Here is a 26,150-nt window from a genome sequence, read left to right on the forward strand (position 1 = left end):
AGTGCATGGCTCATGCCGCTCCATCAGGCGAATGTTGCATCTTTTCACATCTCATTGCCCCTGCTCTCACTGTGGATGACGCTTTCGCAGAAACAAGCAGGACTTCTGTTGCAGTCTTGTGCGTTGCTTGTTCATGAGCATATTTTACATGTGCAAATGAACCTTTTCTTCTCCCATAAGTCATATTAAAGTGTAAATTTATGAAAAGATATTCACTCTTGTGTGGTTAACCAACATATAACCAATTAAGCAGATCCTGTGGTAGGTACCATTTCTCCTTGGGGGTTTGTAGTTGGTTGTTGGAAGTTAAATTAAGCACTGGAGACATTGGACTATATGATGGTTTAGGAAATACGGTATTAAGAAAGATAGGACTCACAGTACGAATCCCTTTTTTTATATGTAGGACACGTTGTACACATGTGTGTGAAGCTTACTGTCATGTTGAATGAGATTTGTTCAAGTGCATGCTATGAGATTTAGTATAGAAACGATGTATTAAGGTAACTATTTACTTTGTAATTACATAATTATAATTACATCAGACGTGTATCAGATGTGAAATTGTGAAAGTGTTCTTTATGACTAAGGTACGAGAAGAGAGAGCAGTGGGATTTGAGAGCAGTGGAAAGCTGTCAGGAATGTCTTGTTTTGTGGGTTTGGGGGTTTTTGACTACTAATTTTTAATGTCTGAGACATAAACTGTAGCAATAAAAATATCAAAACTCCCATCTGCTGTCTGTCTTTGATCACTTAAGTGGTCCACAGCTACATTGCCTTCTGCTTTCTCTATTCTGTATGCTATTTTCAGTACCACATACTGTACATGCAGTCAAGCCTGTGGTTTAAAAAGAGACTGCAGTGATACTAGAAGCACACAGGGTGGCACTGCTGTCTACATGCTTGTAGACTGGCTGACTGACAAAAGACAACTGGGCCACTGACTGACTGACTAACGCCACCTTTCAGCTCTACATACAGCCTCTGTCTCAGCTATAATAGGATGATGTCCCAATAATATCATTGCATTCACACAATGCTGTAACTGTTCTAGATAACATCTCTGTAGATATGAGGTCCTATCTTAGTGAAGTAGAAGTACAGATATTGTGTAGAACACAAACCATGACCATATAAAAGTGTTTGAATAGTAGTTATTGCCATCTAATGACGGTTTTAGAATTTGGGAAACCTCCAGCTACTCATCCGAAATGAACATTTTGATTGGTTCTGCCTCTGACCTTAACTGTCTGTTGTTCCGCACAGCTCAATGGAGATTCTGATGGATTCTGCCATTCTGCCGGGTGCAATTCTGCCTATTTGTGCTCATAGGTCAGGGTCAATGCGATTTAGGAAGTGGCTCAAGTTAAACTCAGTTTAAAAATTGCCTTTGAGAATATGAATATCAAAGGTGTTCCAGATCAAAACCTTTATAAGGCCATATGTTCACCACCCCAGCTTTAAGGCAATCCAGGGCATACATTCTTTATCTTTTTGGCCTACAATCATTGGTTCACACCAAGCCATTAGTGGTTATTTTAATATAGTACATTTACATTTATATTTAAGGCATTTAACAGACGCTTGTATCCAGAGCGACTTATAAAAGTCCTTTGCTATTTACCCAAAAATAACCCCAGCTAGTTTGAATAAGCTAAAAATTCAAAGATCCCTCTAACTTCCAGTTCTCCCTGCCAACCAAGAGGAAAGACATATTCAAGTTAAGATATCCTCTTAGGCCCATTATTTCTCCCAGACATAGCTCAAGTCCTGCTTGAGACCAATGTGAGACTTTGGGCAGCAAATGTTCTCCCATTTCTGAAGTACAGCTCCTCACTTTGATCAGAGCAATTTTAATATGTGGCCTAATCTGATTTTGGTCTTACCTGAGATAATCTCACATCAGTCTCAGCTGAATAAGATTCATATTAGACAAGTGTAAGATCTTCTCACTGCAACATCTCAGTGATTGTTCAGCTGTCTATTAGAGCAGAAAAAAATCTCTGTTGGGCTGAGCAAAGCTGCCTGCTCCCTGAATTTAATAAAAGAAATCAACCCAATGATCCTGAACGTTTACAGGGCTGAGGTGGAGGTAAGGTCATCTCACACTGACATGAACTAGCCTCTTAGTTAGCAACATAGTCACCTTCTTCTTGAGGATATGCCCCACATATATACATATCAATAACATTCATCATGTTATTACTCTGAGGGAGATAAAACTAAGCATTAGAACATCTTTTCAGCTTTGGAGTAATCATGTGATTTGTCTGATGGCACATTTTGCAGGCTAACTCTAGATGACTCTATAGGCATGTGCAGTGCATGTGCAGTCTGAGGCTGTTATTTTGCCTGTAAGATGATTCTCCTCCATAAGGTGAACTGCCTGCCGATCCTCCTAAGGTCTTCGGCCTATGATCAGATGTCAGAGTATCAGGTGCTAACTTTAGTGACAGGTTGGTAGCTCTGTGAGGAGGTTCCTCAGCGGTGATGGTCAGAACTGCACTGACTCTGGTCTGTGTTTCGGAGAGCTGGAGCCATCCTGCCAGCTTCAGCACACTTATTTATAGTCATGTTAATAACCAAGTGTTCAGTTGACTGCTAAACGCAGTCCAGTTACAATTTGACACAGGAAACTAGAAACAAAAGTGATATCAAATTTTAACAAGATGGTAGACATTTGCCATTATATATATTTTTTTTCTAAAATCTGAAAGTATTAAGAGTGGAGTTTGTAACTCCTTTGCTGATGTGGTAGCTTTTACTCTTGTGAAAATTGTACATCAGACTTTGGATTGTGCTGTGAACATTGGTAGGTTCTCATCACGGTGCTGGGTAGTGTAGCCAGCTCACAGAAACAACCCAGCCAATTATCAGTGCTAATTAACAGCACCTGGAGAAGTCAGCTAGCATAATTGCAGCAACTGAAGAAGCTGATAACAGCTGTTCTTAAGGTTCTTCATTGTCAACTGTTTTACTGCTTATAGTTCAATGTTAAAGTTAAAATGACAAACCGTTTGAGTGGGTGATTAGCTAATGTTAGCTTGCTATCAAATTGGTTCCACCGTTTTACTAAAGGTTTGCAAGGCTAGGCAGGAACCAGAACAACACAATAAATACAACAGACATTAGACACAGTAAACAGACAGGACATATGTATTTAATATGCTAATAGCTGTACTAGTAGCCTAGTTGTAGCTTATATTAATGATATTGCTTTATATTGTTTTGTCATTTAACAATTTAATTGCATTAAAAAAAATATTTTATCCGATTTTCACTCATTTTCTCCCTAATTTGGACTACCAATTACCCAATCCGTACGTAATCTCCCCCCATTACATGCAATGCCCCTGACACCAGTGAGGGCAGACTAGCAAACCCTCCATCCAACGTGCGCACAGTCAAGCCGTTCATTTTTCAAACTGCCTCCGATGCAACATCACCAGGCAACCAACGTGCCTGGAGGAAAGTATCGCATACCCGGCTCCAATTCACCAGCCTGGAGACGCCAGTGATGCCCAGCATCGCAACAAAGCGATGAGGGTGGAGAGCACCATCTACCCATCCTAAAGAGAGAGCAAGGCCAATTGTGCCTTCTCGGGCCTTGGCTCCCGATAACTCGCAGCATTATCAATTCTGAATCTTATGGCAAAAATGAGAAAATGCTGCAAGTCAGTAATTGTTGCCAGGTGTCCACAGTACTGTTTAAAAAGTTGTTGTTAAAAGAGTTGTACAGCCATGTTATAGGACCTGATGCTGAAAGGTCTGAGGCTGGATAGCACTGACAGGACTCTCTCTTTCTCTCTGCTCACAGTATTGGGTTTATTGTCCAGACTCTAAATTGGTGGGATGCAGACTGTAAATAAGCTTGCCTCTTCTCTGAGAGCAATAAGTCTTCATTCGGGGGCTCTGTCAAACGCTCCACTGCCCAAGCCGCCCACTGGAAGGCCGCTGAATACAGAGCATCTCTAATAGAGACGCTTCACACCATTGCAAATGCCCTGTGCAATCAAGACCAGATCATTCCCACAACACAAGAGGGAAAATTATTTCCTTTCCTTATTATACTGAGTAAATCAGCTTTACTGCCTGCGGTTCGAGCCAAATTGCTGACTTGAGCAAATGGTAATATACCATATTAACTATCCCTAATTCACTCCTGCACACAGACATTAGCAGAAGTGGCTTGAGTAGCCTAAAACTGTACTTGAAATATTGTTACTTCAATAAAATAATGACAGTAAGTCCCAAAAGAGGAACTGAAGTTAATTTTTATTTTCTCTATTATGTTTGGTCTGTAGTCAAAAGATAAAGCTTGAGACAGATTTGAGCTACAAAAATATGATATTTTTTAGCTCTGTTTCATATCTGTTTAATTTAATATCTCACATGATCCAATATTTCTCATTTGAGAATAGAACATTTAACCTATTACAAATAATTTTATCCACTAAAAATGTTTTGTTGTGTGGAGCTATCCGGTGACGAACAGATGAAGACAGGTTCCCCTTTTGGGTCTTGGGTTCTCGTCTTGCTTTTGATGAGTGGCAGACATAGGTATGGGAGACATGGGCTGGAGACGGCATGAGGCAAAAAAAAATAAATACATTACATATAGCATAGTAAGAAGCTGGATACAGAGGCTAGTGAAGCTCTGCAATTGCTTAGTTGACATCATGACTCATCATGACTCAAAACCCACCAAAACACCAAACATCTCTCAGGACGTAAAAAATGTAACTGTACTATATTTTCACTAAGTAAATGAAACTAGCTACTACCCTATGTGGCATATTAGCCCACACATTGGAAAACTTCACATATTTCAACAGTGATTGCTGATCGCTGATTGCTGAATCCAGTCCAAGCTGCTTTCCTCCAAGCAGATGCGTTCCTCGTGTGGGGGGCCTCTCTCAAAACTCCTTGCTCTCCACCGTTCTATATATAGGCCCGGGAAGCATCTGCAAGAAAAGTATCTCCCTCACCATTTGCCCCTGCTCTTTGCCTGAGCTCTTTGTACCACACTGAAAGACCCCACCCCCCCAGGCCAAAAAACCCTGCCACCCCAAACGCTGCTCTGCTTTTGCTCTCTGTGGCATGTAGAAGACAGCAACACCAGCAACAGCAGCAACAGCAGCAACAGCAGAGGAAGCCCAGGACGTGCCAGTACAGAGGATTTGGATTTATCCAAAACCAGTCTTTTCTGGGATTTCTGTTAAAACTTTCATTTAACTTCATTTTCTTCTTAAAGGATTCTGTTGTCTTAGGTAAGAGGGGGGGCTTGTGCCAGGGCAGCGCTTTAACTGCAGGCGATGAATGCCAAACTCAGGGTGATAAAAGCAAAGTTATGTAATGAGCTCTTAATCTTAGCTTTGACTGACACGCGAGAGGAGCTTGGGCTGATTTATTCCGCTTTCCACTGTTCTGCCCAAAACACAGACAAGATTTGCTGCTTTTGAACCGAGGTTTGTGGTCTGCTCACAGTGCTCTAGGTTCTAATATCATAAATCACTGCTGTGAGATAAAGTAACTCCCGTAATTTGGATTTTTCTGAGAACACAGAGAACACTTTCATCTACTCAGAGGGTTCAGTTTCTGTAAAGAACAGAATTCCAAACAGATCTGTACGGCCTTAAGAACAGGCTGTTTTTAACCTGCGCAGTGCAAGAATGACTCATTAATTGAGGAGTTGTCTATTTGCCCAGACGAGGCCTACTCCAGTGAGAACATGTGGGATCTGTCTATCGGCTGCTTATTGACTCTATTTTTTACGGCTTCAATGAATAATATCACTTTAGTATATTAAACACAATAGCAAAGCATTTTGTAGAAAGGCCTTTTAGATAGTGGAGCCAACAGTAATTTTGCAGATGCCCTGGTGTAGAGACGTGGGACATTTCAGGAATTTGCTGAGCAGGCCACACTCCTCTGCTAACGGTGGATTTATTTAGTTTGCTCAAACAGAAATATCCTCACCGCAACAAGAGACTTGTTTATGCTTTTCCTGTGGCATTCTTCTCAAAGACCGAGGCTAATATTTCACACTAGAGGATTCACTAAAAAAGAGAGTGAAAGCTGTGTGATGGACTGAAGGAATCTTTTTGAGTTCATTTGTTAGATGAAGATATTTTCAGTGTGAGTAACTGTACCTGCTCTTTGAATGTAGCTAAAAATAAACGCTAATGATTGAGTTACTAGTCTGTATCTTAAATTAATCTCAATCTATCACACCCTGTGAGTTCTCCCAATTAACTTTCAAGGTATTTTCCAATGTGATATTCTTGAAATAAGTGGCAGGCCGTGCTTAAAAGGAGCTGAAAGAGATGTTTGAAGAATAAATTGCCTAATGGATATCTATAAAAGCCACCAGTGTAAATAAGCCTGACAGTTACGGTAACATTTTTTATTATGTACATGATGATGTGATTCTGATTATACCACCACAGGCTGTAGAGATGCCCCTGTCTGGAACTCCTGCTCCTCCAAACAAGAGGAAAAAGCCCTCTAAAATCATCACTGACCTTTCCCACGTCACACAAGACGGTCAGTATCTTCTCTTCCTCGTGTTTAGCTGATGGGTGGCAGTTAAATAAACTGCTCCAGCATTAATATGCAATCTCTAATTAAATCCCACATGAAAGAAATGTGTCATGTTTCTCTACACGTAGAACAACTATAAACTTGAAACACACTAATGACAGACACTAATGGGCAGGTGCTAAAGTGTGTGAGTCAGCAAGTGATACAACTGTGGCACACACAGATTAGGTCAAAAAAAGCTGGAGCTTTCTGTTTCTACACAGCGAAGAGCTGGAAGTATCACTCATCATTAGTTGCTGAATGTACTGGTGTCCTGTATCTCCCAGCACCCTTTAAACCAGAGAGTCAGCTGGCCTTCTCAAACCCTGTGTAGAGCACAGCTACTCTTCTGGGTGTAAATTCCTACTGAGCAACATTCAGACAAATGTCCCATCAATCTGGAACATAATATGAGACATGTACTTGTCACTTAGGGAATGGTTGATTATAATTACTTGGCTCAACTACTTTCAACAGTGCAGAGACTGTATACTGGTGTTTGTATGTGGACCTTTAAAGCTAACCTGAAATCAAAAGTCATTAGCATTAGCAGTGTTCATATTCAGCATGATGCATTATATTTACACTACAGCAATCCTGTTTGTTCCCAATCTTCCATTCAAATGAAAAAGCTTTTGCCTTTCTTAAAAAAGTCATAGGATTTTGGGGGGATGTCACCATGCACCAGCGCATGGGTAAACTAATTTTAACCAGTAATATCATTCTTTCACCTCCCCCACCCACCATTCCACCTATCAGCAAACAGAAACAGCTCTCTGATGTCCAAATATTTGTGGACACCTCCTTCTTATGCATGCATTCAGCTACTTTAGGTAGCACCCACTGCTGGCACATATGTGCTGTGTTCTCTGGAATGCTGGTTGGTGCTTCATCCAGTACTTTTGGGAGGAGTTGGGGAGTTGGGAAGGAGGTGGGGTGGTGATAATCCACCATCCTGACCTCATTAATGTTCTCGTCACTGAATGCAATTAAATCCTCACAGCAATGTTCCAAAATCTAGTAGATTGTCGTCCCTAGATAGTAGAGACAGTTACTTCAACAAAAGCAGGATGATTTCCTTGATTTTAGTAGAAACAATACTTTTGTCCATGTAGGGTACATCACAGTACAGTAACGCAGTAAGTGTTTTATGATCTTGGATTCATGTTGACTTTAATCCACTGTGCAATTTCAGTTTGTGGGTCTTCATCATGATTCAATGTGGGTGTTTAACAATTAAACCCCTCTTTGGGATGTCTTATTATAGTAATTGATCCATTAACAAAATAATGAATAATACAATAAACTCCCTAATAGGTAATGGGCATAAATCCAAAACTTACATCTTACTTCTGCTATAAATGTCACAAAAATTACAATCCCCTAAATAAATGTATGCTTCGTTAGGCAGTTCTCGTGAGAGCTCCACCATTGTACAGTAGCAGTGTTCTGGCCTGGAGTGGCAATGACAGAGATGCCATTCTCTATATTACAGTCAGCCCAGCCAACATGCTCATCTGGGGATCACGTGGGTGGATTGTGGGCTTAATGGGTTCCAGGTGGGCATGGGCTCTGAGTAGGTTTATTCATGTGTTGATACTAGGCACCCAGTTGTGCTTCCCAAAAAGTCCCCATCATTACAGCTCACCCTAATCCCACCAGGGTCCCATCTAGGCCCCATGTGCAATGTACAACCCAAATAGAGCCCATGTTTAACCCCTACTGATCCTATCACTTGCACTGGTGGGACCCAGGTGGGCATCCAGTTACACAGTGCTGGCAAGAGGTCTTGTGTAGCTCCAGCAAAGTTACATAGTGCAGTAACAGTGTTAAGCCCCAGAGTGGCAATAACAGAGAAGCTATTCTCCATCAAGTGATGCTGCTATTTTCAGGTGAAATTGTTTTATAATGTTGCTTTAAAGTATAATGCTACACAAAATCCTAACACTCTCCCACTTCTATTATAATAAGTTTATATTAATTTCTTAATTTTTTTGTCCCTCATAGGTGTAGCCAGTTGCTGTTGATTTATATCTTTTGCATTGATATGGTCATCTGAGAACTGTGGCTTTATGAAAATGAGCATTTTGTTCTGTTGTACAGTTCCTTCTAACTTGTTGTAGATACCAAGTATTGAAATCAGAGCAATAATAATAATAATAATAATAGTCATAAAAATGTAGTAGGGCGATTTGCTTCCTGCCTTGTATAAAGTCATTAGCATCATACACTGTAAATCAAGGCATATGACGAGCAGTTAGTATAAGGTGTGTGTACTCACCCAATTATCCTACACTTACAGTATCTCAGAGTTGCTGTCAGTGTGTGTGTGTTTAGTGGTGGGCATGTGTGTGTATGACTCTCCACTGCTGTCCTCTAATGAGCAACTCTGTGTGAGTGTGACATGAGTGTGTGTGAAGGCTGATTAATCCTATTGGATGCTCCCACTTCATCTGCCAGGCACAGCGCTCATAATGAGTCGTCTGTTTACAGGACAACATGTCCGCTCTCCTTCATTGTCAGTACACAGCTCCTCTTTCACGGCCGTCCCAATTAACAGCCAAATTACCGCTGCTAAGCGGGGATGTTCCAGGAAGACTTCTAGCAGCTCCAGTTCTTCACTCTAACTTTCCTTCTGCCCTTCAAACGGTCAGCCCCCTCTGTCTCTCTTTGCCACCCCCAAAGCACACATGCAGGGTAGATGCTGTGGACGCAATATGTGAAGTGTGATCAGTGTATGTGTTTCTGTACCTGCCAGGGGTTTATAGAGGACTGAGAAGAGGCTGGTGTAAAAATCCAGCAGATCATTCGTAACTCACTATTTGCAAATGTCAGTTTTGAAAGTTTGGAAAACTTTTTCCACAGGTTTCAACTCCAGCCCAAATCTATCAAACCTCTTTCAGACAATCAAGGACCTCTGAAGGCAATTATTAGTTGGTTCAAGTAGAGTAGGAATGAATTAGGGTTAGATCCAGGAAGGTCTGCAGTCTGCAGGAAGGTAGCTTTCCAGGGGAGGTTTGCAAATCGCTATTTGGAAAGGTCAGTTTTTCCAAAAGTGAGTGCCTGTCTATTATTTCCCATTTTAAGTGCTTTATTTGAACTTTATTTAAAGCAGCGGTCTCCAACCCTCTTTCTGGAGAACTTCCTTCTTGCAGGTTTTAACTCCAACCCAAAGCTTACACCCCATTCAGCCAATTAAAGACTTCTGAAGGCCGTAATTAGTTAGATCAGGTGGAGGTGAATAGCTTTGGATGAAGTCGACAGGAAGGTAGCTTTCCAACAGCAGGGTTGGAGACCACTGATTTAAAGTAATTATTAGCCTGCGGACAGAAAAGTTCTCTAGTTTCAAGCATTATTTTTTCCCTCATTTTACTAGAATAAAATTCATGTCACCTCACATTATTTAGCAGTCAAAATAACTGTCAAATGAACTTTGCGTTTGGCTGTTTCTCTTGTGTAAATGTTGGCTATGTCTTACTGTTCAATAACTTATTTTAGTCTTTCAAAAGGAAATGGTAAGGCCTGCAAGACTGTAGTTAAGTTGTGTTGTCAACATAATGACTACAGGGTCTTTTTACAATGTCAGTTTCAATGGTCATTTGTCTTCAGTTCTGGGCTCACAGCTCTATATTGATTTTAGGGGTGATTATGGTATGTATTCGTACCAAACCATCATGATGGGGTTAAAACACAAGGACGAAGGGCACCTATTGAGATGTGCTGCGTACTTGCTATTGTGCGATACAGTGAGCCCAGTTCACATTACGACCAGGCCAAGCTGTTAGTTACTATTATCCAAAGTCAACCAACTTATTCTAAGGCTACCACAGAAGGATGTACAAGCTTCACAACAAACCAGGTGCACTTCTTCTTCTTTGTTTGGGCTAATGGTGGTCGGCAGGGCAACATGACTGAGTAGCACTGATCTTCTGCCATTGTGTCAGTGTTGAATTCGCAATGAATGCTGGGTATTCCTGTTTATTGTTGGTGCAAATTGCCAACCAATGCGTTCTGCAGAGAAAAAAAAACAGTCCTGGGAACTGTAACCATTCTTGGTAAATGCCTTGTTCTCATGAAGTGAGCTTTGAAGGAGATAGCGGTCTGGGACTAGACTTCACTGTTGAGCCCTTTAGAGGCGAAACGCTGATGAAAGGAGGTGCCAACCTAAAGACCCCTGTAAAGAGCAAGAGCTTGCGATGTAGTGTGTGATTAAAGTATGGGTGAAGGGAATTTGCGGGGCCCTATGTGTAACCTGAATGGTTAGGTGCAAGATCTTGTCATCCCTCCTGTATTATTTCACCTCAAACTGCTAAATGACAGATGACAATGTAAGTCTTGTTGATCGGATCATAAATGGCCACAGCAACACAGAAAGATGAGAGGTGATAATGGAGAGAAACACTGAAGAAGGGAGATTAGAGTATGGGGGAAACAACTATGCCTTTATCACTCGGTTTGCCTTAACAGCATTGCATAACCCTCAAAAATTGAGGTTTTTATTCATTACCAGATAATATAATTAATTACTCAGCAGCAGTGTGTGTTTCCAAGTGGGAATAGCCTGTAGAGGAAGAATAGCTGCAGGGGAGGTTACTGTAACCTGAGGAAATACATGCACAAATGCAAATGCACGGCAACTAAATCTACAGGCAAGCCTAGGGACTGAGGTATTGAAATGGCAAACATGTATTCATGCACACACACACACACACACACACACACACACGCACACACACATATGCTTGCTTGGGCAAGCAAAAGCAGGGCCAAAAGCCTGATTTACGATGTAATGCAAGCAGCACTCAGCACAGCATCCTTCTCTTTAGCATCAGCTGTGGCTCGACTCCAGGGTTTATGGCTGATATCAAACAGGAGAACGAACCAAGAGCTTTTTATGACGAACGACACAGGAGTGTGCTGTCCATCCTGTAAAATGGATCAGACCCTTTTATTGTGGAGTAAAAAGAAAATACATCTTTTACTTTGAGAGCTGGTGAGCCTGAAGGGCTTTTTTGTGAATTCCAAAGTGTACTTAACTCACACCTCTGGACATTATGTGCAGCCTGGGCTCTGGTCAGACTGTCAGTGGCTTGCTGACGGTGCTTGGCCATGCTCAGTGAGAGGGCCTCATTCCAATATCTTCCTAAAAATGTTCTTAAATATTTCGTAACAAAAAGTCTACGTCAGATTGAGGTCCATTGTGTGTTTTCAAAGTGCAGTAGCGTTCACAGCTATGCTCATGTAATGATGAATCCCATTGTCCTCGTAAATCCCAAATAAGAAAACATGGGAATGTCAGAATCCGTAAAAACTGTGTGTGGGTTTTAAGAGGAGATTTCTTCTTAAGAACAGTTGGTGAATGAGGCCCATTGTTTTCACTTTGTCCCCTGTCATTCTCAGAGGAGACAGAACCAGAGGCCACAGAATTTGACCTGGGGACCAAGATTAAGACCCCAAAGGAGGTGATGCTGGAGGAGCTGTCGCTTATGAAGGGCAAAGGCTCCAAGATGTTCAAGATGAGGCAGCAGAGAGTGGAGAAGTTCATCATCAGTACTGAGAACCTGGTGAGCTTACGAGCTACAAGAGTGTCGATACCAGGGGTGGGCAATGGGGGCTGGAGTCCAGCACAGTTTGCTGATTTTCCAGTTCTAACAGACTTACTAAAGCTGGCTTTTACAGGTAACTCGAATCAGGTGTGCTTGAACAGGAAAAGCACTAAATTATGCAGGAATCCGGCCCTCCAGGACCAGAATTGCCCACCCTGATCGAGAAGAGTTTTGTTTTATTGGCTCTGTGTTTGGTGCTTTCCCAGGAAAATCTCCAGAAACTGGTGCCCTCTCTAGGCTGCGAAATGACGACCCCACCTGTTCCCGCCCCTAAACCAGAGCTACCAAAAGGTAGAGCGAGACCTCCAGTAGATGTGTGTATATGCAGTGCTGTCATGACTCAGGCATTATGATTCACAGAATGACCAGTAAGCAGAGCAGTGCAGCACATGTATAGGACATATAAGGTTATTTAGAGGTCTCTGTATGTCACATGTTTTACCTTGAGGCTTTGAACTGTTGTTTTCCATTATGGACATCATCAACAGATGAAGTAGATCCTGAGGCAGAGAAGCAGAAGAGGAGGAGTGAGTATGTTAAAACATACGTATCGCCATGGGAGCGTGCTATGAAGGACGACGAAGAGCTCAAAGCCACCATGAAGCCACAAATGCCAGGGCCTTATGTGTACCAGGACCTCCCCAAGTACAAGAGTTTCAATAGGTATGGAATAAACCAAAACGTTTGACCATCAAATATCAAATATATATATTTTTTTCGCTCACCTAAGAAGTAGTCAGTAAGCCATGTCTGTTTGGTGTCCGGATTTTGCTTCTTTAGTTGTGTACTGGAGCTACATGGCTAAACAAATACTAGAAGCCATTAGTCCATAATAGGCCAACTGGGATCTATTAATGCATGCCCAGAACTTTTCTCAAACCACATCCTGGTCTTCATTCATCCAAGGTCGCACAGACTTGTTGATGTGGTTTTATCTCACAGTACAGACCTACAGTGAACTATAAAAACAAACTAGTCCTACTCTTTTTTTCATGTAAGCACATCACGTGCACACTACTTTATGTTTACTATTTCTGTTTTTCCAGATTTTCCTTTACAGCAAACACCAGTACAGCGCCTAAAGCCAAATAAATAACTACAATTTATTTTTTATTTGTGTTCAACACCTGTATAATGTAAAAAGGAGTTGGATTCTGTAGGAGAATTTGGCTTATTTTACTGTATTTATTTTATTTGTTTGTCGAATTTTCCCCGTTGTCTCCCAGTTTGGTACTGCCAGTAAACCCACCCACTAAACCCAGCACTAACAATGCTCCCACCTCTTTTTAAACCGCTGCCAATGCGATACTGTTGGGCAGCAGACATGCTTGGAGGAAAGCTCCAGGTTCCTAGCTCCACTGCACCAGCTAACAGATGCCTGTGCCGGCGAACATCAGTTTAAGAGGGATGAGGGGAGAGAGCTCCATCTAATCACCTGAAGGGAACACGGCCAGCTGTGCTTTTTCTGACTCTGAACGCTGATGACAAAGTGGCATGGGTTTCAAACTCACAACCCCTGGCAGCGCATTAGACTGCTGAACCACTTGGAGCTCAGTTCAAAATTGTTGGTCCCAGTGTTCAGCTATATTTCAGTCCACAGGAAGTCATCCTACACCCTTATCCACACTGGCAGTCTGTGCAATCTTAAAGAAGACTTTTTTATTTTGATCATTTATTAATGGAAAGTGGCTTCTTCTTGGATTCTTCCATCGATTAATCAATAAATGTAAAAAAAAAATCTATCAATAAATGGATAAATAAATACATAAATATTTGGCAATTAATTTGGCCCGGTAGAGAAATTCTCATTTTGCCGCTTTACTGGTTGAAACAGGTGAACTTGAGGAATCCTGGCTAAAATTAGACTTTGACAGCGACCCTGCACGAGTCAGATGGACCCAGTGATTGCTTGATTTCGCATTACTGTGACCCACTCATCACTCATTACTGTAAGACGCTTTCTCTGCTTGGTCTTACAGGACACCTCTGCCCTTTGGTGGATTCAACAAGGCCTCTCGCCTGCAGACCTTCGAGATGCCTGAAGTCAAAGCAGCCCCCGAGGAGCCAGAGCCGCTGCAAGCGTTTCACTTAGACATCAGCTCTCGACCTTCCTTCAACCGCACTCCCATCGGCTGGGTGTGCAACGAAGAGCCTAGCCACATCCACATGGATCTGGACGCTATCCCTTTCGACGGAGAGACGGATGACCTCTGAGGACCCTGTTACCCTGCTATGGCACACTATGACACAGAACATATGTACATTCTACAAGACATAGACCCTATTCACACACACTGATACAAACACACACACACACACACACACTTGTTGTGATGCGAACATACAAACACAGACACTTACTTACACACCCATGTGCACATGCTTTCTCATTAGGGACCTAGTGTGCCCACACATTCACCTGATAGAGGAGGAACTGTAATAGATGTGTACATATTTGCATGTACGAGTGTAGAGCGGCCCAAGGAGATGAGATCCCACTTGGCTTATTACATTTTGGTGTGCCATTTGCTGTTTTCACGGATGGAAGCCCATTGCAGTAAATTACACATAGCCATTTTCATGTTTGCAGAATAGATTATGCTTGATTCGCTGTAATGAAAGCCTTTCGTGACAACCATGGCCTACACATATCAAGGAGGCTAGACAGATTAGACAGAAGAATACCTTATATCTGTTTAGCAGAGCAGGAAACCTCTACTCATTACTGTGGAATGATGATCTTTCAACGTAAAAATAAAAGAAGTGAAGTGTATGAACAGTGGTCCAATTAAAGAAAAAAATAAGAGGGTTGAAATGAATGTTGATTGAAATGACCATGGGGGGTTGGGGGGGGGGGGGTGCTGTGGGAAGCTATAATTACTTGCTTTTTAATGACCAAAAATAGGGAATGGCAGGTTTACAATGGATTGCTGTCATTTCTGTTGGCATCCCCTTGCCTCCAGCCCAGTGTATAAATGCCTATGTCGTTTATATTACTGTCTGTACACCTCTGCCTCTAGTCACGTTGAGAGGCAGTAATTTCTAAAATATCTCTCTCTGTTTTATTTTGATTCAGTGTTGACCAAAATTAGCTGTGGCCAATTCCTACCCACTAGCCAGATATTCCCACATCATACTATGCCATCAAGCTGGAAAGATGGAAAACATCAATCTCATATAATATAAAAAAATAATTTTGACTTCATTGATGAATATAAAACATTGAATATAGACTGGATGCATTATTCTAATAAAAGTGTACTATATGTCCAAATGTTTGTGGACACCCCTTCTAATGAATTGCATTCAGCTACTTGAAGTTGCACCCCTTGCTGACACAGATGTGCAAATGCACACACACACACAGCTTGCCTAGCCCCTGTAGAAAAGCACTGCCAATAGAATAGGACTCTCTGGAGCAGATAACCATGAAATCATTTGGAACCATGACTAATGCCAGGTGTGGGCTAGAGGGGTATAAAGCTCCTTGAGCTGTTGAGCAGTGGAACTGTGTCATCAGGAATGATGGTGGGTGCTCCATCCAGTACTTTTGGGGAAATGCAGTAGGGTGGTGATTATCCAACATCCTGACCTCACTAATGTTCTTGTTGCTGAATGCAATTAAAAAATCCTTGCAGTATTGCTCTACAAAATCTTCCCAGGACAGTACAGACAGTTACACCGACAAAAGCGGGATAAGCTCTTTTTTTAATAAGCTTGATTTCCAATACTTTTGTCCCAATACTTTTGTCAATGTAATGTGTGTTTCCTTATGTGGGGAAAACAGGCATAATTGCACCTTTTGCAAATGTTTTTGTAACTTAGACTAATAAAGTAGAATTGAAGGCATGGAGCGGTATGTGAAGGTGATGCAAAAAACAAAAACAACAAACAAACAAACAAACAAACAAACAAAAATGTCTGGTACATTTCTTCTGGGACACTTTTGGGATCTTCTATATAGCTTTACTACATTTCTTACATCTGCTGCAACTTGGAGGGCACAGTAAATCTCAGATGGAAGTAAAGCAGAGATAACAGACATCACAGGTGAGACCACGTTCCAGCATTAATCCAACAGGGATAGAAATGCGTGGGGGGTTTTGTCAGGTTTACAAGGGGATGGATGATTGTTGTCATTCCTTTTGGCATCCCCTTGCATCCAGCCCTGTGTATAAATGACTTTTACATATCTTACCCCTCTGTCTGTGGAGGTCAGTGGTCAGAATGAGAAGCAGGACATGTTTTGGGATGTCCTTCTCCACACCCTTTAACCACACTACCCTCTAAACGGAGGTAGAGTCCACTAACACGCACCACGCAGTCCTCTGATCCTCTCCACAGAGCTAAATTCAGCGAGAAAGAGGTGATTACGTAATGGCTTTGCGCGCACTTCGCGTGTGCTCAGCTAGGTGGCGGCATGGAGCTCGGGCTATGATGTCAGACTGGTGGAGGCCAATACACATACTTGTAAAGCTGAAGGGGGGAAAAACAGTGTTCTCGCGAGAGCTCGGTGCGTAGCCGTTGGATGGCGCTGCTGCTGCTGCCGCTGCTCCTGCTGGATGTTTCGGAATGTGCGGCGCAGGTTTCGCCCGGGTTCCGCTCGGCTAGCGGCACTGGGAGCGCGTCTGACCGGAGGGAGCGCATCTGGAGGAAGGAGCAGAGGTGAGTGCGCGCTTTCCTCTAACTTCACTAAGGCGATGGAAAGGTGTGGAGCGTAGGAGAGGCAGGGACGGCGAGGCTGAGAGTGCAACTTCCATTCCGTCCAGCACTCCAGATGTTCCTGTGTGCTGCGCGCGCGCGTGTATGTGTGTGCGTAAAGCGGTGTGTGTGCTGTCTCGGTTCTTTCCCGGATCCGCTGCTTTGCGTGCGTGGCGCGGGGCCTCTCCTGTCCCTTTCTCTCCTTTCCTCTCCTTTCCTCTCCTATCTTATCCTCTGCGGTGCACAAATGCACCGTCACGCTCAGCATCCCTCATCCAGAGCGCCCAGCCAGCTCGAGTCAGAACGCTGTCAGTCAGGTCCTGTAGCGTCCTATAAAGCACCCAGGCGTTACGCAGTAAAACAACACTTAGTGTGTTTGTTTTTTTTTACCCCCGTTATGCCCCCCACCCCCCACCCCCATTTCGCAATCGATTCACTTGCGTCGTACTTGTTGATGGGGTCTCAAACTGTTCACTGCTGGAAGATCTGCTGCGTTCAGCTGGAGTTAATGCAGCTTTAGCGCACTCCTCACATTTCCTGTGATCGCAGTTCGCCTCACACTGCCTCGCACCTCACACATGTGTGCTGCATCCACCAGGCGAGCACATGGTCCTGCAGAAGCTGCTGGAAAAGCCAAGTGCAGCTCCACCAACAAAGTTCTCCAGCACTCTGGAGTTTCACATGTCCTTGCTAGTGGACAAATGGTCCTCATCTTGGATCTGTGTCATAATGTGTCTGAATTCCTTTGTTTCAGTTCATTTATCTGAGTCTTCAAATAGTGGGAGATTGTTAGAAGATCATATGAGATGGTGTTCTACACCTGTGGGTCCCAAGCCAACTCTTTACTGCACATTTTGGTGGTTTCCTGCTCCAACACACCACCCTCAACTTCAGAAGGGATTGTTCATTAGCTGATTAGCTGGAGAACACTAAATTTACAGAGCTGGGAAGGGGGAAGAGGGTTGGCGAGCACTGTTTTACACTGGTACACTGTTTGTATGAGCCATATGAGACAGTGGTCTACACCAGTGGTTCCCAACCCTGGTCCTGGTTTCCTGCTCTAACACACCACCTTCAACTCAGGAAGAGCTTGTTAATTAGCTAATAAGCTGGATCAGGTGTGTTGGGAGCTGTGTAAACACTGAAATGCAGCCGGGGGTCCTCCAAGACAAGGGTTGGGAACCACTATACTGCACTGTTGGATAAAAGGGTTCTCTGCAGTACCAATAAATGTTCTTTGACTTGTAACAATAGTGGAATCCTTTTAGTGTTGTATTAAAGGTTTTTAAAGGTTCTTTAAAAGAATATACATATACAACAGGTTCTCCATCATCCTCCAGAATCCTCCATCCAGACAAAGAACTTTAAAACATGAAAGGTTTGCTTTTAGCAAAGCATTGGCTGGTAGGGCTGTGCAATTACTTGAAAATGAATCAACATACAGAACCTTTAACCCATGTTATCTTGCCCATGATGATTATGATTATTTCTTTTATATATTTTATTTTGTAATACTTTTGCTACTGTGTGTGTTCATGTACTGTCTCCTTAAAAACATACTCCCGTGTGTCGTCATGTGAATCCACCCTGTCCAGTCTGAGACATGGAAGCAATTTAGAGGAGAACTCAAACACAGAGCCAACTGAGCAACTTGAGCAGCTAGTACTGAAGTAAAATGCTGTGCCTGTCGTTCATTAAAATAATCGTTCATTAATCATAGTCATGGTAAGATGTTCAATTAATCATGATTTTGTACCTTTGTTGTTAAATTGGGGATACAATCAGATATATAATGAGCAAGTCATTAAGGAACTAGGAGTAACAGACTTGATGGCACTTTGCTAATAATACAAAATGTTAAATAAATAATAATGACTCATGGCTCAGAATACCTGAATTTAATCATTTCAACCCTTAAACCCTTAATATTGACCTATGTAGGGTGCTTAGAGTTCAGAGTCTATTTATAGCTGACTATAGTCTGTGTTTGGGATACAGCATAAAGTTTAGTCTGAGTGCATGTCATTTGTCTTGACTGAAGGGAAAAGCCATTTTCCATCAGGTGCACTTGACAATGTAGCCATAACACTAAAAGCACTCACATCAAATGATCAGAAGTACTGAGTATTGATATGAGCTCACAGGCACACTCATGCCTGTTTTATCCTTCTTTGCTAGTCTGTGGCCTCATTAATAGTAGCGCCGTGTTTATTGTGGCTGTTTGTTTATTTGTGACCCATATTGGACTTGGCTGATGGCGGCTCCATCCCTGACAAAAGCTGTTGAGGCCTGTTAAAAGCCCTGTGTGCTTTACAGCAGTGGGCCGCGGGGAGGTCATCAGAAAAGCATTGCTCGTCGTTCCAACGAGCAAAATGAAACGAGGAGCTCTCTGAGAGCTGGCTGAATTGGTCTTGCAGTGCAGGTCAGAGTTCTTACCCAACATTATTGTCGAGCTGTTCTAAGCCCCCTCTCCTGGCCCATCACTCAAAGTGTTTACAGCTGAGAGGAAAAGAGGAAGATTGGATTTTTATCAGCTTGTGTGATTATATATCTTCTCAGAGGCTGAGTGGAATTGCTCAATGGTGTTAGCTGTGATTGAGGAGGGAAGTGGCCACATGTCTTAAGCCAGAGGTGGTCAGCTCCAGTCCTGGTGAGTCAGAGTCCAGCACATTTTGATGATTTCTTTGCAACATGTGCTGGTCTGTGTCCCTCCAGGTTTGCAGTTATAAACCTATCTGTATGACCCAGAGGGCGTAGTTTGTATTAGTGCCTATTCATTTAAATGGAATTTTCTCAGTGGCACATGGGTTATATAGATAGTCTTATATAGATAATCTCTAAAGGTGTCCTGTAGTATCTGGCACCAAGACATTAGCACCAGACCCTTTAAGTCCTGTATGTTGTGAAGTGGGGCCTCCATGGATTTTATCAATAAGTCCTGGGTGCCCATGACCCTGTTGCTGGTTCACAGAGTGTTCTTTCTTGGACCACTTTTGGTAGGTACTACCAACGGCATATTGGGAACCTCCCACAAGACCTGACTAATGTTTTGGAGATGTTCTGACCCAGTTGTCTAGCCATCACATCACAGAGGCTCTTGTCATAGTGTTTCAGATTCTTATGCTTGACCGTGTTTCTTGCTTTTAACACCTTTATCACCTTCAAGAACTGACTGTTCACTTGTTGCGTAACGTGTATTCCACCCCTGGGTGGGTGCCATTGTAACAAGATTGGCAATATCATTGTCTCCACCGGTCAGTCTTTCAGTATCATGTCTAGTTTTCTTGGTTCTTGTCTGAAATGAACGTTTTTAGAGCTGCTAAAGCTGAAACATGAAAATGTATTGAAGAGTGTGTGCTATCTGAATTTTGGTAATCCGAGCACTCTCAGGATGGTTGCACTGTTGGGATGTTTCCACTGGTTGAATGAGTGCTGATCATTATCTTAAAAAAATCCTAATATAGGGTGCTAGGGTGACCATATTTAGAGGACACTGGGGACACAAAGTTTAAATGTTGTGGCTGGCGGGATTTCAAGAAGGCCTAAGTTGTAGGATCGTGGCAATGTATATCTGAGAGGGTGGAAATACCTCTCAAACCATGCAGCTACAGTATGCTAATATGCATAAATACATTTACATTTACCCATTTAGCAAGACCAATAAATAACTGTAATAGCCTAGATGACCATATCATCTCCTTTTAGTTCAACTTACAACTTATGCCTACTTGAACACCCCCACCCTGGACATCCTAACTACAGTGGACACCTGTGTGTCCCCAGTACACAGCACATATTCATAAATTGACTGGTACTGTACTGTGTATATAAACTGTATATATGTGTATATATATATTTCACCATGCAAATGGCATTCAAGTGTTTAGCTATGAATCCAGCCCAACACGGCCAGTGCTCTACTGGAAAATGCTTCATAAATCATTGCTGACATGACGACTTAAACAAGCAACTTGAGAGCACTTGAATGGTTTACTTTATGGACATTATCGGCAGACGTGCTTGTGGTAAAGGCTGTAAAAGGTTATGTCATTGGAAGGTACTTTTCCGACTTTTAGACACAGCATAAGAATGCATGACAGCTCCTTTTTACTCATTGTACCAGAATAGTAACAAAGGCAGAGTGACATACACGTCAAATGTGTGCCCTTATTTAATGTGACACAAAGGGGGAAAAAAACTATACAGCTTGGCCAAGGCAGGAAATGGAGAGTCAGGGAGAGAAAGATCTATCACAAGATGACATGACATCTTGATCTGCAGCTGTAACCTCACCAGTCTGCCTCATCTCATCCTCTTTCTTGCCCTTGACTTTATAGTGACTTTTTATGTCCTTGTGAATAAAAGCACAGGTTCCTATGGAAGGGGGAGCAGAGGCAAAGCAGTGGGGTGTAGATTCATTAACACACTTATAGAATTGTAATGTTTATATATAGGGAAACAATCCGATACTGATACTATGGTTATCAGTCTTGATGCTTACAAAACAGCTGTATCTGGTATTGGATAATTAAGCTCATGCATGGGAACGATCCATTTACAGAACCCGAATCCCACACAGCTGGTATTCTAGGCTTCATAACTCAGAGTAACATACAGCCATGATACATATCATAGCAAACAGCAGGTATTACCCTGTCTAACCAACATGCCCTAGACCTGTCAGTGAATAATCCAGCTCGGAAAAACAGGTAAAATCCATGCACATACGCCTTTAGCAGCCTGCTCTGTTTACTCAAGAACAGCCAGAGAGTTGGGGTGAGTGGGGGATCTTCATAATAAAAAAAAATGAAATCTGTGTGAAAAGGTCCAACACTATTATTTGTTTTAGTCAAATAAATACAAATAAATAACAATTGAATCATTTATATCTGGGTTCATTTAGTTTGCTTTAATGTTTAAGTCAATTCTGATGCCTTACATTTATCTCACATAGTGAGGTATATAGATTATTCATTCAACAGTGGTATTGGATTGGTATTGAGTATCGGTCAATATGCAAGATTTATATGTTGGTATCGTATCAGAAAATAAAAAGTTGGATCGGTGCCCCCCTTTCTAAACAGAAACGGGTGTTGTCGTTGTTAAGGGTGCAACAGTGCACAATTCTTTGTGGTCTGGTCGATACGATTTTGAGGATCAATATTTGATTTATGGTGTGAGTTGTATGTGAGTTGTCTTTACTCTACAGAACTCTAATTGCATGCACAGGTTGGACCAGCTTAGATAAATAAAGTTTAATAGACCGTTTCAGTGCCCGATGTGCCAACCCCCAAACCCAGAAAATTCTCAAGCCCTTAATAAGATGTCAAAAGCCTTCTAATGTACACCTCTGAACTTCATGCCTAAGCTTTATAGGACTGCCCTCATTGTGTGTTGGGGAATGTGAAGTGTGTATGAGAAGTGTGTGTGTGTGCTTTGTGAAACATAACGGAGCTACTCTGAAGATTGTACTGTATTCTGTTTTGGATTGTGTTTCTGTAAGACAGTAGTGATTCCAAAAATCCCATTCATTTCTATCACACCCTGTGGTAAAGAAAACTGCTCTAATCTCAATATTTTGAGCATTTTTCACCAGAATGGCCTTGAATCCTGAGAGTGAAGAGGTTTCTAGGGAGGACATGATTTAGCAAAAATAGTAACTACATCCATGCTATAAGCAAGTCATTGCTTCTGTGCATTGAAATGACGTCACACGGCACTAGGCCAGCTAAACTCAACTAAATTAAACTAAATGAAACTAAACAGGACAAACCAAATGAATACAATTTAGCTTGATAATCAGAGAGGCCCTGGTTATCACATTTCAGTGGTGGTTACAAAGAGTATAAAGTGAATGATTTCATGAAGGCGGTGTAATTTTACAAGAAAAACTGTCTCTGCAATCCCTTCTGAGCATTCCTAATGTATTTCACAGAACAAAAAGTTTGTCATTGTGACTGGATGTCTGTAGGGAAAGTTATTATGTCATGCTGGGAAGGTGCAATACCAGCTTCAGGTAGACATCAGCTACTTTGTCTTGACAAGCTGGCTGTGCAGAGGGCTGAGGAAAGGCCAGGAGAGCGAACTTTGGGCCTTCCCCTTTGTTGGCTGTGTCTATTTGGAGCTACACATAACCCAGTTGCAAGGTAACTACATTGTGCCTCATATTATTCAGGTTTGAAGGAGAAGCAGAAGGATAAAAAGAGAGAGAGAGAGAGGTAAGGGAACAGGATAAGTATGAGGCAAAGCAGTGAGAGAGCAAAGGAGAATAGAGAAAGAGAGGGGGAGAGGCGAACAAGAACGGCACTCAGTACTGTGTTGTGTAAAATCTGTTCTGTCCTCAGTCAGATCTAGCCTCAAAGCTTGCATCATCTATCTCCTCTATCTGAGCCCACTTTTGCTCCAGCGGCAAACGGTACCCTGGCACGTCCTGGCAGTTTGCAGTGTGGTTTTGTGGTTCACCGCAGGAAGCTGACAGAGAGCGAGGCGACAATCTGTGGTTTGGGTGCCAACCATAGGCCCCAGGGCTTCTAGCCACATATGAGAGGTCTCCTTTGTATTATTTTTTTCAACCCAGTACATTTTTACAGTGAGCAGAATGAGCACCTACCACTCCAGAGCTGCAGTGATATTAGCAGAGGGCTGCTGTTCGAGTTTGTCACCCTGCTGGAGTTGCGGCAGCAGTTTGCTGAGATTGCGCTCTAATGACTCTCTGACTGTCACACCGTTGATATGGTAACCCATGTCACCTCAATGAGTGTGTGACCACGCCACTCCAGACTCCTTGTCTGCTGAGGGGAGTGGGTGGTGGAAGGCTGCCTGTGGAGATCCACATTAGGTCCATGCTACAGACGGAGATGGAGGCACTCCAGGTGAGGGCGGGTTAAAATGGCTGCCAGCGCCAGTTCTTGGCACTAAATTAGCTCACTGCAGAGCTTCGCTCCAGAGCTTTAGAGAACCTGCACGGCTCCTGATTGATTAATGTGTGAATGGAGAAGCAACCTCGCTCATCTGCAAAGATCTCCAACCTCAAGGGCACTCTTAAGGGTGCTCTGTCTTCTTAGGAAAAAGTCTACAAATGACTTAGCACAGATTCTGCTTGGCTGTTAGTTTTAAAGTTTGGCAGATAAACCCAAATTGTTTTGTAATCCTGAATAAGACATGTTGGATGTTCAAGGTTGGACATTTAGTTTGTCACTGGACCCTTAAAGCTAATGTAACTGGCAAGCCTATATACTATGTATGTGTTTTCTGACTTTGTCTAGAAATATAGACAGGCTTCTAAATTACTGCTACAGCAGTTTTTAGGCTTGTTGTGACTAAAGGGATCTCTGGAGGATCCCATGCTAAAAGTAACAGTCATGTTTTGGCTTTTAAACACTGGTATGCTGAAAGTTGATATACTGCTGTGTTTTGAACAACGGAATGAAAATTGATTTACTACACACCAGCAAGAAATGGCATTTGGTCTGTTTTGGATATGAGTGTCATGGTAAACCAGATCCAGATAAGCATAAACCAGCATTTGTTCTGTTTTGGAGGCAGATATGGTTGTCAATCAACTCTAGATCAGCATAAACCAGCATTAATTCTGTTTTAGACAAGTGTAGACTGGTCAAACAGTTCCAAAATAGCATAAACTAGTATTTGTAATATTATGTAATAATATGGTGATCATGTTTTAGATACAGGTATGATGGTCAAACAGCTCCAGATCAGCATAACCCAGCTTAGACCACCTAAGATCTACATAGGTTAAGGTACAAAATACTAGGGCTGCACAATATATAATTTTATCATTGCCATCGCAATGTGGGTATGCACAATATTCACATTGCAGGACATACAACGCTATGTATGGCAAATCAAATTAAATGTTGCCCAGTCTCATTTATTTTAATCCAATTATGTGAATGTAGAGTGCAGTATTAGGACATGTTGGTTCATTGAAATCTCAAGTCCTGTATTTTTTAATATCCCAATATATATTGCAATATTGCAATGATTTTGTCCAAGCATCTAATTGCATTCAGAGACGAGCATACATCAGGTCAGGATGTTGGATGATCACCACCCCAGCTCATCCCAGAAGTATTAGATGGAGCACCATCATTCCAGAGAACACAGTTCTTCCACTACTCCACAGCTCAATGCTGGGGGGCTTTATACCCCTTTAGCCCACACCTGGCGTTAGGCTAGGTGCCAATAGGTTGATGTTTATCTTCTCCAGAGTCCTATTCTATTGACAATACTTATTTACAGGGACTAGACAAGCTGTGTGTGTGTGTGCATGTCCGTGTCAGCAATTGGTGCAACTTCAAGTAGCTAAATGCATTCATTAGAAGGGTTGTCCGCAAACATTTGGACATATAATGTAGCTCCAGTTCAGCTTCCCTTGGCTCATTGACTACAGTTGGGGTAGAGGAAAACTGTGTAAATTAGATTTTTTTATGGCACTATCACCTTAAGATAGGTTAACATAATTACTTTATGATGAAGTCTTAATAAGGGAGCACTAAGCATTAGGTACCCGTTTGATCAGGCGTGCAGAGGTGTACAACGAGTCAGAAGAAAAGAAAAGGAGAGTGCCGGTCTATCTGCTTTGGAACAGCCCAGACTGAAGGATCACATGTGTTCCCTGCTGAGCACCCAAGTGCGTGTCTCCAGGATGGGCTTGTGCATGGAAGCGTTCCTCTTAATTTCGTTCTTATGCAGTCATTAAGCAGGATCAGAGCGCGGCTGCAGTCAGCCGTTCAGCCGGCAAGCTTTTCTGCTGCACAGGGTTTCTGCTCTCCGTCTTAGTAGCACGTGGCTTTCTCCTTCAGCCAGGCAGCAGCCTGCATGGTGGACCTCTTCTGATGCCTGTGAGGGTCCCTGCTTGTGTCATAGTTTATGCATGTGAAGTTGATTTCGGTTCACTTCACAGCTTCTTGCAAAGGGGCAATTGTGAGATGAGACGAGCACTATTAGACACAGGCAGCGCTCGCATGGTAATGAATTTTTTCGCGGCCTGCACATGAAGTATTGATGTCATGTAGAATGTGAACTCACAGAAATGAGAAAGCATTGATTAGGCCATTTTAAAAAAGTCAATTGTGTAATATTATTTGAGAATGAATAAGCTGACAGACTGAGCGTACAGAGAGAGAAAGAAAAATGTGAGCAAAGACGTTTTGCCTTTTCAAAATGTCACAGAAACCCCAACAGATTTTTCCTAATGACTCATATTTCCATTGATGTTGCTTAGCCAGGGCGTCATTA

At 42.3% G+C, this 26,150-nt stretch overlaps 2 protein-coding genes across 4 annotated transcripts in view; both read left to right on the top strand.

Annotated features, from left to right (window-relative positions):
* Positions 1-6,458: 6,458 nt before the first annotated feature.
* On the top strand, positions 6,459-14,402 carry myoz1b (myozenin 1b). Its single transcript, XM_072667656.1, has 5 exons — positions 6,459-6,546; positions 11,983-12,146; positions 12,395-12,479; positions 12,677-12,851; positions 14,168-14,402. Exons 1-5 carry the CDS (start codon positions 6,459-6,461, stop codon positions 14,400-14,402), a joined length of 747 nt encoding a protein of 248 aa, XP_072523757.1.
* Positions 14,403-16,763: 2,361 nt separating this feature from the next.
* usp54b (ubiquitin specific peptidase 54b) overlaps positions 16,764-26,150 on the top strand; it is a 134,904-nt gene continuing 125,517 nt past the window's right edge. For all 3 annotated transcript variants that reach the window (XM_072667213.1, XM_072667216.1, XM_072667218.1), the window contains exon 1: positions 16,764-16,853. The gene's annotated coding sequence lies outside the window, so the exon portion shown is untranslated. The remainder of the gene's footprint in view (positions 16,854-26,150) is intronic.

Source organism: Salminus brasiliensis, chromosome 22, assembly GCF_030463535.1.
Source record: "Salminus brasiliensis chromosome 22, fSalBra1.hap2, whole genome shotgun sequence".
NCBI lineage: Eukaryota > Metazoa > Chordata > Actinopteri > Characiformes > Bryconidae > Salminus > Salminus brasiliensis.